At 48.7% G+C, this 13214-nt stretch overlaps 1 protein-coding gene across 1 annotated transcript; it reads right to left on the reverse strand.

Moving 5' to 3' along the window:
- Nucleotides 1-11695: 11695 nt before the first annotated feature.
- On the reverse strand, nucleotides 11696-12634 carry LOC142365079 (olfactory receptor 14J1-like). Its single transcript, XM_075445523.1, has one exon. It carries the CDS (start codon nucleotides 12632-12634, stop codon nucleotides 11696-11698), a length of 939 nt encoding a protein of 312 aa, XP_075301638.1.
- Nucleotides 12635-13214: the final 580 nt, after the last annotated feature.

The following is a 13214-nucleotide window of genomic DNA, read 5'->3' on the forward strand; positions in this document are numbered from 1 at the left end:
ACTTTGTGTAATTGAGGAGCTGGGATTTCTGTGTATTTAAACAAAATATATGAACCTGCTGAAACTTCTTTGGCTGAGAACCATCCTCAGCTGGGCAGGAACAAGTGGCCAATGAAAACACCTGTCTGATTACCACTACTCAGGGCAGGCTGCTCATTCTATGGGGCAGCATGAGATGTTTGAGGACCCTCAAGGCCAGGGCACTGTTCTCTCCATGGTGGGGCTGCATGTCTCTCAAGATCTCCTGGAGAAGAGAAAAGGGGACACAGGGTGCGAATGACAACCTTTACTTTGTGCCATGGATACTCCTCACCTCTAGACCTGAATTCTGAACCCCATATATCAGGGCAGACTGGATCCTGACTGGCTGAGCAGTGATCTTGAGGAAAAGGACCTGGGCCCTATGAAGGACATCATACGAGCCAGTGGTGCATGCTCACCATGAACAAGGTCAACTGCATATGGGGCAGCGCTAGGAGGAGCTTGGCCACCCCAGACATCTTCTGTTTTCGTCCCCCTCCGGTGTGCTGTGGTGTGGTCACATCTGGACTAGGCCCTGCACTTTACCAGGCTGCAGAACAGGCTCTGACATGTCTGGTCACAGGGAAGGTGAAGAAGGCAGAGGGGCACCCAAAGGGCGGGGAGGACACAGACAAGCTGGAACATGGCCCCGTGCAAGGAGGCTGCCACGAGGCCCCCAGGGCAAATCCTTCAACTTGCAAAGAAGAGCCCAATCTTGTCAGCCTAACTGGAAGGCCTACACACTCTAGCCCAGCCCAGCAGGATGGCCGCACAGCATTACTGGGCTCTTCTTAGTGCTGTAAGACACAGGCAATGCTGTCTGCAAACATGGAAAACTAGCACAAAATGTCAACTTCTGAAGAATATGTGCATGGGGACAATATGGGAAAGACCCAAAGGAGATCTCCCAAAAGACCATGTGAACCAGAGGAGCTAGCCAATGAACCCATGAACCACAAAGTGGATTTCCCGGTGTCACACAAGGAGGAAGGGTGCTGGGGGAAAATCCCTTTCCCCATGGTTGTGGGGGATCTCACGGCTATCTGAAAGAGCATTGTGGGGCACATCTGTTGCTCCATGTTTGGCCTCATCTTCTTCTCTTATGTATATGCACAGTAGACTGTGTGTATGCCATGTCAAAGGGCAGGGAAGGAGGTGGTGGTAGAAGATGAAAATGCCTTGAATATTGCAGGACCTGCCTTGATCAGGAGAGTTGGAGGACATCTTGTTCAGAGGTCTCTTGCGGCCTGAGTTACTCTACAATTCAATTAATTCTTCCCTTGGAGAGCTCTTGAAGACAAAAGAGGCCAAGGAAGAAGTAAAGAGAAAGAGGCGAAAGTAGACATACAAAATGTGTCAAAATTGTGTTGTAGTGCCTCAGAGCAATGTTTATCTTTTTGAAACATCGATAAGAACTGTACTTTGATAAATGCGTGCACAAAAATATTGACATAGAGTGTGAGTGTAATGAGCTTTGGGGAGACCTTATAACGGCCTTCCAAGCCTTGAATATCAACAAGAAAATGCAGCCAGGTTCTTCCCTTCCATCATGAATTATTTGGTGCTTCCATCTACCATGGATCTTGCCTACATGACAGGAGAGAAAACAGTCAGCTTCTGGTGACCACTGAAGTCAGGCAGAAAGAAGTTTTGGCAGATGACCTGTGGCTTTCTTGTGCCATTCCAAATGTTATTGCTAAGATAAAGGGCTGTTTGACAGGTACACAAAACAACCCTGATTACATCCTATTCTTCAGCTTTTCTTTTCTTTTCCCTCTATTCCCATTCATAATTTCTTCCCCTTGAACATGCTTGTACTCTCCCATGTAAACAACCCTTCTATTTTATCCTTTCCTCGTTGGCCTTAGTTTTGTGTCCTTCGTACACACATTTAGGGTGAAAAATGCCAAATCTGGTGAGTCATCTGCACACACACATTAACAGCCGTCAAAACAGAGCCTCACTCCAGGGGGACATTGAAGAAGTCTGCAATTCAGTCGGTAGAAAGCTCATGAAGTTTCACCATGACAAGTGGTCAGTCCTTTATCAGGGGCAGAAGAAGCCCACAAATGAGGACAGGCTGGGACATGAGCAGCTCAGGAGTGACCCTGAGGAGAAGGGCCTGGCCATAAAGAGGAATGCCATAAGAGCCAGCAGCACATGCTCAAAGTTAATCAGGCCAAATGCAAACTGGGCTGCATTAGGTGGAGCATGGCAAGGCAGACAAGGAGTGAGAATGCCCCTTCACTCAGCACTTGTGTGGCAACATCTGGACTAGTGTGTCTGAGCTTGGGGGTCTCTGTTCTGGAGAAGTGGGGCAGAGCTGGAGAGGGTCCAGAGGAAGTCTGCCAGGGCTTTGGAGCATCTGTGGAGAGGCTGAGGGAGCTGGGCTTCGTTAGCCTGGTGAATTAGAGGCTCAGGGCTGTTTAGCAGTAGTCTGCAACTGTGTGTAGGATGGTTTAAGAGGTAATGCTGTTTTCTTGCATAGTGGGAACAGAAGGCAACCTACACAAAATGCACCTTGGAAGGTTCCAACTGGATGAGTGGAAACAGAAATCACAATCAAAGGGCCATGTTGTGGTGCAAGAGGCCACCCAGAGGGAATCTATATCAGCCCATGACACTGTATGACAAGGAACAGCCAGGAATGGGTAGAGATACATCAGTGAAGTCATAGAAATGCTGGGATCAGAGATAGGTGGGAAAGTAAGATGGGTGTCTACAGCCCGAAAAAAAAAAAGAGATGCAGGCATGGGGAAGTTTTGGACAGCCCACAGTGGAGATGGCCAAGAACTCATGAAAGGCTGAAGGACATCACAATACCAAGGTCTCTGGCCTCTTGGCTATGACAGTTGCATCTGCCACTGAGGCCTACAATGAGAAATTCTATGTTGAGACTCTGGTGTTTGTTTCCTCCTCATGCCTTAATGGGGAAACGAGGACGTGTTGTACAGTTTTCCTACACTTGGCATTGCTCACCCTCACATCCCACTGACACCAGCAGAGCCCTGAGCCACATGTGAGGGATAGGGTCTGCCTTCCCAGAGCTTGGGGTTCAGGCCTTGGCCTTTCCGCTTCATCAAACAGACCAAGGCTTTTCTCAGCTTTCCAGCCACCTGCACAGTGCCTTTGCCTACCTGCAATCACAGCCTCCAATTATCTGCTCTAATGAGTCCCTGGGGAGCCTTTCTCAGTAATGGCCCTCAGTGGGGCCCATTAATGCTTCCAGGTACTTGGAGTTTTGCTTCTGACTTCCTGAGAAACTTATTCTATCTTCTCTCAGTACCTGAGGTTCATGGACTCAGCACCAAACACACCATGGGGCTCATTAAAATACAGAAATCCCTAAAGACCCATGTCTCTTCCTGTAAATTTCTTCAAGTCTTCAAGACTTCTACAGCCAATTAAAGAGGTTTCATAGTCTAGTTAAGGAGCAAGATTTCTAAGTGCATGTAACTAAAATGATCTTTTATTTTAAAGGGTAGTGTTCATTGCCTTTCTATTTAGCAGAGAGGTGGTAGAAGCATTCTCTAAGGAAGATTGGTCCAGGGTGTCTCCTAAGGAGATCTGGACAGCTAGAGGAAGAAGTTACTTGAGGTCTGACACTGTACGGGAAACCTCACTCCTCACCTCCCCAACACCACTATTTCTGTCTTTGGACACCTGGGATGTACATCACTGTTCCTTGCCTCAGACTTCTCCACTGAAGTCTGCAGCTGTGTGTTACAGCTCCATTGCATCATCTTCCACCTGCTCTCCTTTGAGAACTGGCTGCACACAGGCACAGAAGAATTTTTCCTAGTTTTAAGGAAAGATACTTAAAGCATGAGCAGTTTTTAATAAACACCAAAACACACTCTGTGACCATATGCTAACTACAAGCTTTATCTAATGAGATTGCTGTCTACAAAGGGTGATCTTATGAGAAATGTTTTAGATAAATAGATACAATAAGATCGACTTGAACATAATTAAAGAGTTGCTTAAGGAGACAATTAGACTACTGAAAGACAGACAAGCTTTTAACTCCCTGAAGCTCAAAGCAGCTGCATAGGTGGGAGGTATCTGAATGAACAAAGATGAAGAGGATGTGAAAAGCAGAGAATAATGGAAAGATCTAGATGGTAGGCATTAACAATAATCATTCTAAAAATGGTCACTATATGATGACAAGGGAATGTGTATGAAAGATTTTATACTAAAAACACACAGGCAGTATAGTGGTAATGAAGTTACAGGAGAAGATCAATATTTCTTTGAACATCCCAGGAAATGCCGTATGAGCCAGTGGGCCTCACTTTTCAAATACAGAGTGGAGGAAGTAGAGAATCCAGTGCACGAATGCTAAGATAGAGCTACAGGCCTAAAGCATGAGTTGTTAGGACCGTCTGAGGAAATCTGGCCTCTCTAGCTTCTTAAAGATGCATGGGGCATGCTAGTAAGAGCCGACAGCTACCTGGAGAGATCATGAAGTCAAGCTCGTTCTGCAGTAGGCAATGATATGACAGGGGTAACAGCCTGTAGGAAGGAGTAGGAGGAGTGTAGCTTTGATCTCCATATTTGGTGATCTCCAGGTTTCAGCTCTGCAAAGTTACAGCTAGCCTGGAGGCTGCACTAGAGACCTCCCAGCAGTCTCTTTCCCACAACCCTTCTAGGAGCCTGTGCCTTGCCACACACTGTACAAGAAGATATTAAGCTACAGGTGAGGATCTTTACCTCATATACTTATAGGCCTGACCAGGGTGGAAGAGAGCTTAGGAGGGTGGTAGTCTGACGCCAGGCTTTAACAGGGCCATCTTTCACATCAAACCAGCTTGCTCAGTAAACGTCACTATCCACCAAGAGAATCTATACATGAACCAGGCATCTCAGCCACCATTACTAAAAAGAAGATGAGGCATTTGACCATCTTCATGAGCACAGTTTATCAGTAGATCATGCTTCTGAAGATACCCAGAAATATCCACCTCTTTGTCCAGTGGAGTGGGATTCTTCTGCAAGTATCCTGGCATATCTCCAGACCAGGGGGTGCTTTAGGCTGCGAGGACAACTGAAAGAAAACCTGTGACTTGGGCACCATTAACCTAATTTCTAAAAGAGAGGGAGATGAAGGGAAATGGGTGTCTCCTGTTCCTTCTGAAGATTGAAGACTTCAGAGACAGTGACATATTTGAACTAGCATAGCCTTTGGATCATTTCACAGGTCAGGGCTCTGCTCCCTCATTTCAGTCACTGGCACCCAGAAACCTCACCTGCCTTTCCTTCCTCTCCTCCCAAAACCTGACCAAGTGATGGGAAGAAAGGAAGCAGAAAGGACCCAGGCCTCTGTGAATCAATTTGGAAGGACACAGCACCATTTCATTGTGTACTCATTAAAGAATAAGGTGGGAAGTGAGTCTGCAAACCCAAACCCAAAAAGGTCCAGAGTGAGGCAAAGATATGCCTGGAAACCCGTACACCTAACACAGAATCACATAATCACAGGATGATATGTGTTGGGAGGGACCTTATGCATCATGGATCACCTGCTTCCAACCTCCCTGCCATGGGCAGGAACACCTTCTACTAGAACACATTGCTCAAAGCCCCATCCAGCCTGGCCTTCAACACTTCCAGGGAGAGACATCCACAACTTCTCTGGGCAACCTTTTCCAGTGACTCACCACCCTTATACTGAAGAATTTATTCCCTATACCTAATCTAAACCTACCCCCTTTTACCTTGAAGGCATTACCCCTTGTCCTGTCACTACATGCCCTTGTAAAAAGTCCCTATCCCGGTTTCTTGTAAGCTGCTTCAGTTACTGAAAGGCTGCTCTAAGTTTTCCCATGAGCCTTCTCATCTGCAGGCTGAACAGACCCAACTCTCTCAGCCTTTCCTTATAGGAGAGGTGTTCCAGCCTTCTGATCATTTTTTGCTGCCTTCCTCTGGCCCCGCTCCAACAGGTCTATGACTTTCCTGTGCTGAGTGTTCCAGAGCTGGACACAAGACTCCAGGTGGGATCTCACCAGACCAGAACAGAGGGGCAGAATCAGCTCCCTTGACCTGCTGGCTTGTAGATGAACGGGACAAAAGCAGAATGCTGTAATAAACAGAAGAGAAAAATGCTGACCTAAACAGGACTTGTGGATGTGCTGAAGGAGCCGAGTACATGATAAGGAGTTAAAAAACAGCGGCTGTGTACTGTCAGACAGAACATGGACAGCGCGTGATCAGCTACCTCATCGGCTGACCTGGCGTGTGATACGGCTACGGATTGGACAGAAGTAGAATAGAGAATCTCGTGCAAATAGCTGCCTTATTGGGATGGAAAATTCCCAGGGAACTAATGTCTGGGTAAAGATGTATAAAGCACTGCTTGCAAAATAAACTTTGTCTCACTTGCACCACAAGTTGAGTCCGTGCCATCATATGCCAAAGGCTGCTAGGCGGGTAACCCCAAGCAGGCCTCATCATATCTGATCTTAAACCTTGGTATTCTTTTTCCTTCTTCCTCCCAAGTTCTTCTCATAGATCACCCTCATACATTCCTCTACAAACAGCCCAGCTCTGCTCTTTCCCCACTGCCCCTGGCTTTGCTCTCTTTGTGCACTCGTACAGTGCTTCTAAGAGCGTTGTGCTGATTCCTGCATTGGTCAGTACAAAGCTAGTAACTCCTTTCATTAGCTGTAGTGTTCTGCAATATCATAAGCTTCGAGATTGTGTTGATGGCTCACCACAATCAGGGTGGAGCCATCTGCACAAAGACATCAAGGGCAGGCAAAATGGAGCTTCAGTCCAGGGGGACTTTGAGAAACTGCGGGATTCGCCTGACAGAAACTTGTAAAGTTTTTCAAGAAGTAGCCAGTCCTGCATCAGGGGAATTCTAAACTCTATGTATCAGGACAGGCTGCGTCCTGACTGGCTGAGCACTGACACTGAGGACAAGGACCTGGGCATTATGAAGGACATCATAAGAGCCAGTGGTGCATGCTCACCATGAACAAGGTCAACTGCATATGGGGCTGCGTTAGGAGGAGCGTGGCCACCCCGGACATCTTCAATTTTCATCCCCCTCCAGTGAGCCGTGGTATGGTCACATCTGGACTAGAGTGTCCTTCTTTGGCAGTTCCTGCTGTAGACTGGTGGGGAGGAACTGGAGAAGACCTCTTCCACACCCACTCAACTCAGGTACATGCTGTCCCTGGAGAACCACCGTGCTTTCCAGGCAGCTCCAGATTGTCCTCCTAAAGGATGGGTGTCCTTAATGTCACCTGTGTGAAAGCCCTGGGTACTTCCCTCCATTACATTCACCATCTTACCTGCCAGAATCAACTGGTGACTCCTAAATCCAGTCCTGTGTCTCTAGCAGGTCACAAATAGACACAAAACTTTTTAGTCCAGAACACACAGAGGAAGAGGAAATTTAGTGCTGCAGTTCCTCAGGACTCTTTGGAGAAATAGTCCAGCATGAAAGCATTGCACCGAGGAGATCAGGAGATCCCCTTTTATTACAGAGATGCTACAAGAGAGGCTAACACTGAGCCCGTGTTAAACATGCTTTTATAAGAGCACCTGGTGCCCCTATCACGCAGAGCAGGTGCATGACTCAGATGTTCTGACACAAACAGACATTTGTGTAGAAACCTAAAAATAATGAATTAAAAATAACGTCAGCAATAATGATAACTATAATGATATTATAAAAAAAAAAAAAACAAGCACAAAACCTACAACAAAGAAACAAAAAAACCCACCCTGGAATTAGGTACTCTGGGAATCATTTATGCAGAGAGGTGGTAATTTCATCACTGTTACCAAGTGTCCATGGAATCAATGATTTAAAGGCTTCCTTGATTTCCTGGTTCCTCGTGCTGGAAATAAGGGTGTTCCCTGCTGGAGGTACCACAAAGTACAGCACAGCTATCCCAAGATCCAGACATAAGGAGGAGATGGAAGAAGGCTTCAGCTAGGCAAACACTGCAGTGTAGATAAACAAGGAGACCATGACCAGATGAGGGCCAGCTTCGTTGTTCTTCTTTGGACACACTCCAGCACCTCAATGTCTTTCATGTAGTGAGGGGCCCAAAACTGAACACAGCACTCGAGTTGTGGCCTCACCAGTGCCGAGTACAGGGCCACGATCACTTCCCTACTCCTGCTGGCCACACTAATGCTGATACAAGCCAGGATGCCGTTGGCCTGCTTGGCCATCTGGGCAGACTGCTGGCTCATAGTCAGATGGCTTTCAGCCAACACACCCAGGTCCTTTTCCACCAGGCATCTTTCCAGGCACTCCTCCCCAAGCCTGTTGCATTGCATGGGGCTGTTGTTACTCACGTGCAAAACCTGGCACTTGGCCTTGTTGAATCTCATACAGTTGAACTTGGCTCATCATTCCAGACTGTCCAGATCCCTCCGTAGAGCCGTTCTAACCTCAAGCATATCAACACTCCCACCCAATGCGGTGTTGTTCGCAATGTTACAGAAGGCGCACTCGATCCTCTCATCCAGATCATTGATAAAGACACACAGATCTGTCCCGAATACTGAGCCCTGGGGAACATCAGTTCTGATTGGCCGCTGATTTGGTGTAACTCCATTCACCACAACTCTTTGGGCCCAGCCACATGTCCAAGGAAGAACATTACAGTCTGGAGGGCTGGTTTGATGGTGGGGTTCAGAATCTGATAGTGAATGAGCAGTTCTCTGCCTGCAGCCCAGTAACACACAGAGTACTGCAAGTGTTCATCCTGAGGTCTGTCTGGTTAAAAGCTTTACCATTGACACGGAGGAACTGATGCAGTGCACTCTTGTCAGGTCTGCAGATGCCACCCAACTGTGAAAGAGCCAGTCAATATGCTGGAGGGCAGAGCTGCCATCCAGGGAGATCTCGAGAGGCTGGAGTGTGATGGGTAAATCACAGTAGGCAGCTCAGCCCCACACAGCCACTTGCTCACTCCTCTCCATTAGGATGCGGGACAGATTTGGAAGGGTAAAAGTGAGAAAACTTATGGGCTGAGATAAAGACATTCTAATAGGTAAAGTAAAGCTGTGTGCAGGTGCCAAGCAAAAGCAGCCAATCCCTTCACTACTTCCCACCAGTAGACCAATGTTCAGCCATCTCCAGGAAAGCAGGGCTCCGTCACGCATAACTGTCACTTGGGAAGACATGCCCCACAACTCTGAATGTCCCCTCTTCCTCCTCCATCTCTGTAGTTTTTACTGCTGAGCACAATGTCATACAGCATGAAATATCCCGTGTGGTCAGCTGTCCTCATTGTGTACCCTCCCAAATTCTGGAGCACCCCCGGCCTATTCGCTGGACGGGCAGTGTGAGAAGCAGAAAAGGCCTTGATGCTCTACAAGCCCTGCTCAGCACTAACTAAAACAGTCCTGTGTTTTCAGCACTGGTTTTGTCACAAATCCACAACACAGAGCACCAGAAGAGCTGCAACTACCTCCATCCCAGCAAAACCAGGACAACCTCCACCCCTCTTTCCGTACTATTTACAGCATGCTCAGGTCTCACATTATCCAATACATCCTCATTAATCATCACCCCCCTTCCCAGCCTTCGATTTATACAAAGGTATCGTTCCCTTAGTCTATGGACCGTCCCTGTAAAATGTCCACAGAATGTCCAGTGAGTTCATTCAGCCCATGATGTGGGTTCTGTCTGTTGTGGTGGTCACTGGGGACAGTGTCAGTTTGCCTGCTAACCCCAAACCGTGAGCTCACAGAGGGCCCATCCCCTGTCCCAAGGCAGAGATCCGTACATTCCTGCTACTTTCTCTATCATAAAAGATGACTCCCTCTCCGTGCCTCACAGGCCTGTCCATCCCTGGCCGCACTCCTGCTGTGTGCTGTCTCACACCACCTCTGATATCCACATGACTCTGAACCTCACCATAACAACACACAGACACCTAATTCCCCCTTTATCTTCGTCACTCTGTGCACATCCATGCACTGGACAATTCAGAGAGGGGCCTGGCAGCACTGATTTCCCAGAAAGGCTGTCACAGACTCACAAAATCACAAAAGTAGAGCGGAGATTTGAAGGGACAGGATTGTACCCAGTATGGGTCCTTGCAGAGGATGGAGGTGGCTTTGCAGCAAGACTCATTCATAAAGATGAAGTGAGCAGCCAGTGCTGCAAATAGCTGCTGAGAGAGGCTGGGGGGTTGACAAAGGTCCTTGGCCACCTTCCCAACTTGTCCATGAGATGGAAAGCACAGAATGGCATCCTCTCTCCTGTGCCTACATGTCTTTGACCCCATTTCACAAGCCCTGGTTCTGCACCACAAAACACTGGTGTGAGTGCTCATCCTGCATGTTCAAGCAGTACAAGTTCTACACTGGTGTTTACCAGACACTTTCCAGCCCAGCTGTGCTCCTCCCCAGCTCTCCCCATCTCCACTGCCCCATCATCCCCAGCCCAGCAGAGCACCCCAGTCAGGCTGGTCCCAGAGCAGTGCCCAGAACAGGGCGCGGCAGAGCTCTGGCCACTCACCCCACAGCCCCTCTGATGAGCACAGCAGGTCCTGAGGGACAGAGAGGAGTCTCAGGCTCCCCATCAGTCCCAGGGCTGGGACCAGCCATGGCATGAGGAAACAGAGGCCAGCGTCTCCCTGTGTCTGCTGGCCTTGACTCAAAGAGAATCTTTTTGCCTAAAGCTGACAGCCCCTCTGTACCAGTCTCTCTCCCGAGCACAAGGCTCCTGCCCTGAGGGTTCCCCAGGCAGCTCCTGTTACACCAGTAAGAGAAAAGCCTGTCCAAACTGGTGCATGCAGAAATAGCTCTGCTCTTGACCAGGGATGTCATCTTGGGCATTGCCCTGAGATGGCAGTGCTGCCTGAAGGACAGTGGCTCGTGAAAGATACAGGGACATAATCCCAGGCAGATCTCTGTGGATCACTCATCATGTCCATTGGCAATGGGCACCCACATGTGAAGGATCTGCACAGGCTCATCCACTAACACATCGCCGAATGCCCTACAGCCCTGAACACACGGAGAAGCAAAGTTCAACATGGTCGGAGGGGCGATTACTTCAGCCTGTTCACACAATCACAGAATCACACAATCACACAATCACACAATCACAAAATGGTCGGGGTTGGAAGGGACCTCTGTGGGTCATTTAGTCCAACCCTCCTGCCCAAGCAGGGTCGCCTACAGCAGACTGCATAGGACCTTGTCCAGGCGGGTCTTGAATATCTCCAGAGAATGAGACTCCACGGCCTCCCTGGGCAGCCTGTTCCAGTGTTCTGTCACTCTCAGAGTGAACAAGTTCTTCCTCATGTTCAGCTGGAACTTCCTCTGCTTCAGTTTGTGTCCATTGCCCCTTGTCCTGTCACTGGGCACCACTGAAAAGAGTCTGGCCCCATCCTCTTGACACCCACCCGTGAGATATCCTGACCTCAGCTTTGGAAGAAGAGCCCAGGATTCAAATATTGGTACTGAGAAAATACTCTTTTATTACAGATATGTAATACATGAGGCCAGCTGTACTGTCCTGCCAGAGCAACGTACAAAGTCCTCTAGGTGAGACAATGTGGTTTGGGCCTCTGGGGAAGTTGAGTGGATGCAGACTCTCCTGGACTAACAGTATTGCCACAGAAAAAATGCTCCATGTATAGGATGTGTCAGAGATTAATTAAAAAATCTCTTCTGAAGAGACACAGGCAGCTTATTTCTGCAGAGGGGGAACTGACCAAATCAGCTTCTTCAGTGCGACCCTGAGCTCCTGGTTCCTCATGCTGTAGATGAGGGGGTTCACTGCTGGAGGCAGCACTGAGTACAGAAATGAAACCACCAAATCCAGGGATGGGGAGGAACTGGAGGAGGGCTTCAGGTAGGTGAACATACCAGTGCTGACATACAAGGAGACCACGGTCAGGTGAGGGAGGCACGTGGAAAAGACTTTGTGCCGTCCCTGCTCAGAGGGGATCCTCAGCACGGCCCTGAAGATCTGGACGTAGGACACCACAATGAACACAAAACAACCAACTGCTATACAGGCACTAACCAGGACAAGCCTCACTTCCCTAAGGTAGTCTGAGTCTGAACAGGAGAGCTTGAGGATCTGAGGGATTTCACAGAAGAACTGGTCCACAGCATTGCCGTGGCAGAGTGGGAGTGAAAATGTATTGGCAGTGTGCAGAAGAGAATTGAAGAATCCGGTGCCCCAGGCAGCTGCTGCCATGTGGACACAAGCTCTGCTGCCCAGGAGGGTCCCATAGTGCAGGGGTTTGCAGATGGCAATGTAGCGGTCATAGGCCATGACAGTGAGGAGACAATACTCCCCTACAATCAAGAAGAGAAAGAAAAAGACCTGGGCAGCACATCCTGCGTAGGAGATGACCCTGGTGTCCCAAATGGAGTTGGTCATGGCTTTGGGGACAGTGGTGGAGATGGAGGCCATGTCAAGGAGAGAGAGGTTGAGGAGGAAGAAGTACATGGGGGTGTGGAGGCGGTGGTCACAGGCTATGGCAGTGATGATGAGGCCATTGCCCAGGAGTGCAGCCAGGTAGATGCCAAGGAAGAGGCAGAAGTGCAAGAGTTGCAGCTCCCGCGTGTCTGCGAATGCCAGGAGGAGGAAGTGGGTGATGGAGCTGCTGTTGGACATTTGCTTCCCCTCAGCATGCAGCACTGTCCAGAAAGAAAGAGACAGTGACAAGTTAGGGTACAATTCTCTGAGAAAAGTCAAAGCCCTTTCTCCTAGATTCGCCCCCACTGCTACACACCACCCCTTTTCCCTTTTCTAGCAGACCTGCCTTCAGCTGCGTGGCTGCAGCTCCTGTCTGCTCTGGCTGAGTGTGCTGTGATGAGCAGGGGTGCTGCCTGCTGAGTGCTGAGGAGTCAGCCCTGATCTGCAGCACTGGGTGCTAAGGAACAGGGATGGCAAAAGGCAGTTGGAAAAGGTTTTCTGCTGCTTTCAGGGAGAACAAAGTAAATCTTACCAGCAAAGGGATTGCTGGAAACGATAGTGGACCTGGTTTGTGCATCCGTCTTCTCCCCAGCCACCCTGCACTTGCAACGTTCTAAGATCAAGGGTGATTACACTCCCATGTTACCCTGAAAAGCAACGAGACACTGCTGACAGCAGAAGGATCCACTGCAGACCATGAATTGACTATCCTTTTCTCAAAACCTCTATTCCCCACTTCTAGCCAAGGATTCACATGGATCATACTGTCCCCTGGAAG

The sequence above is a fragment of the Opisthocomus hoazin genome, chromosome 31 (genome assembly GCF_030867145.1).
Source record: "Opisthocomus hoazin isolate bOpiHoa1 chromosome 31, bOpiHoa1.hap1, whole genome shotgun sequence".
Classification (NCBI taxonomy): Eukaryota; Metazoa; Chordata; class Aves; order Opisthocomiformes; family Opisthocomidae; genus Opisthocomus; species Opisthocomus hoazin.

What these genes read in the sequence shown, in the direction of transcription:
- LOC142365079 (XM_075445523.1), bottom strand. Translation starts at nt 12,634, where the DNA reads ATGTCCAACAGCAGCTCCATCACCCACTTCCTCCTCCTGGCATTCGCA.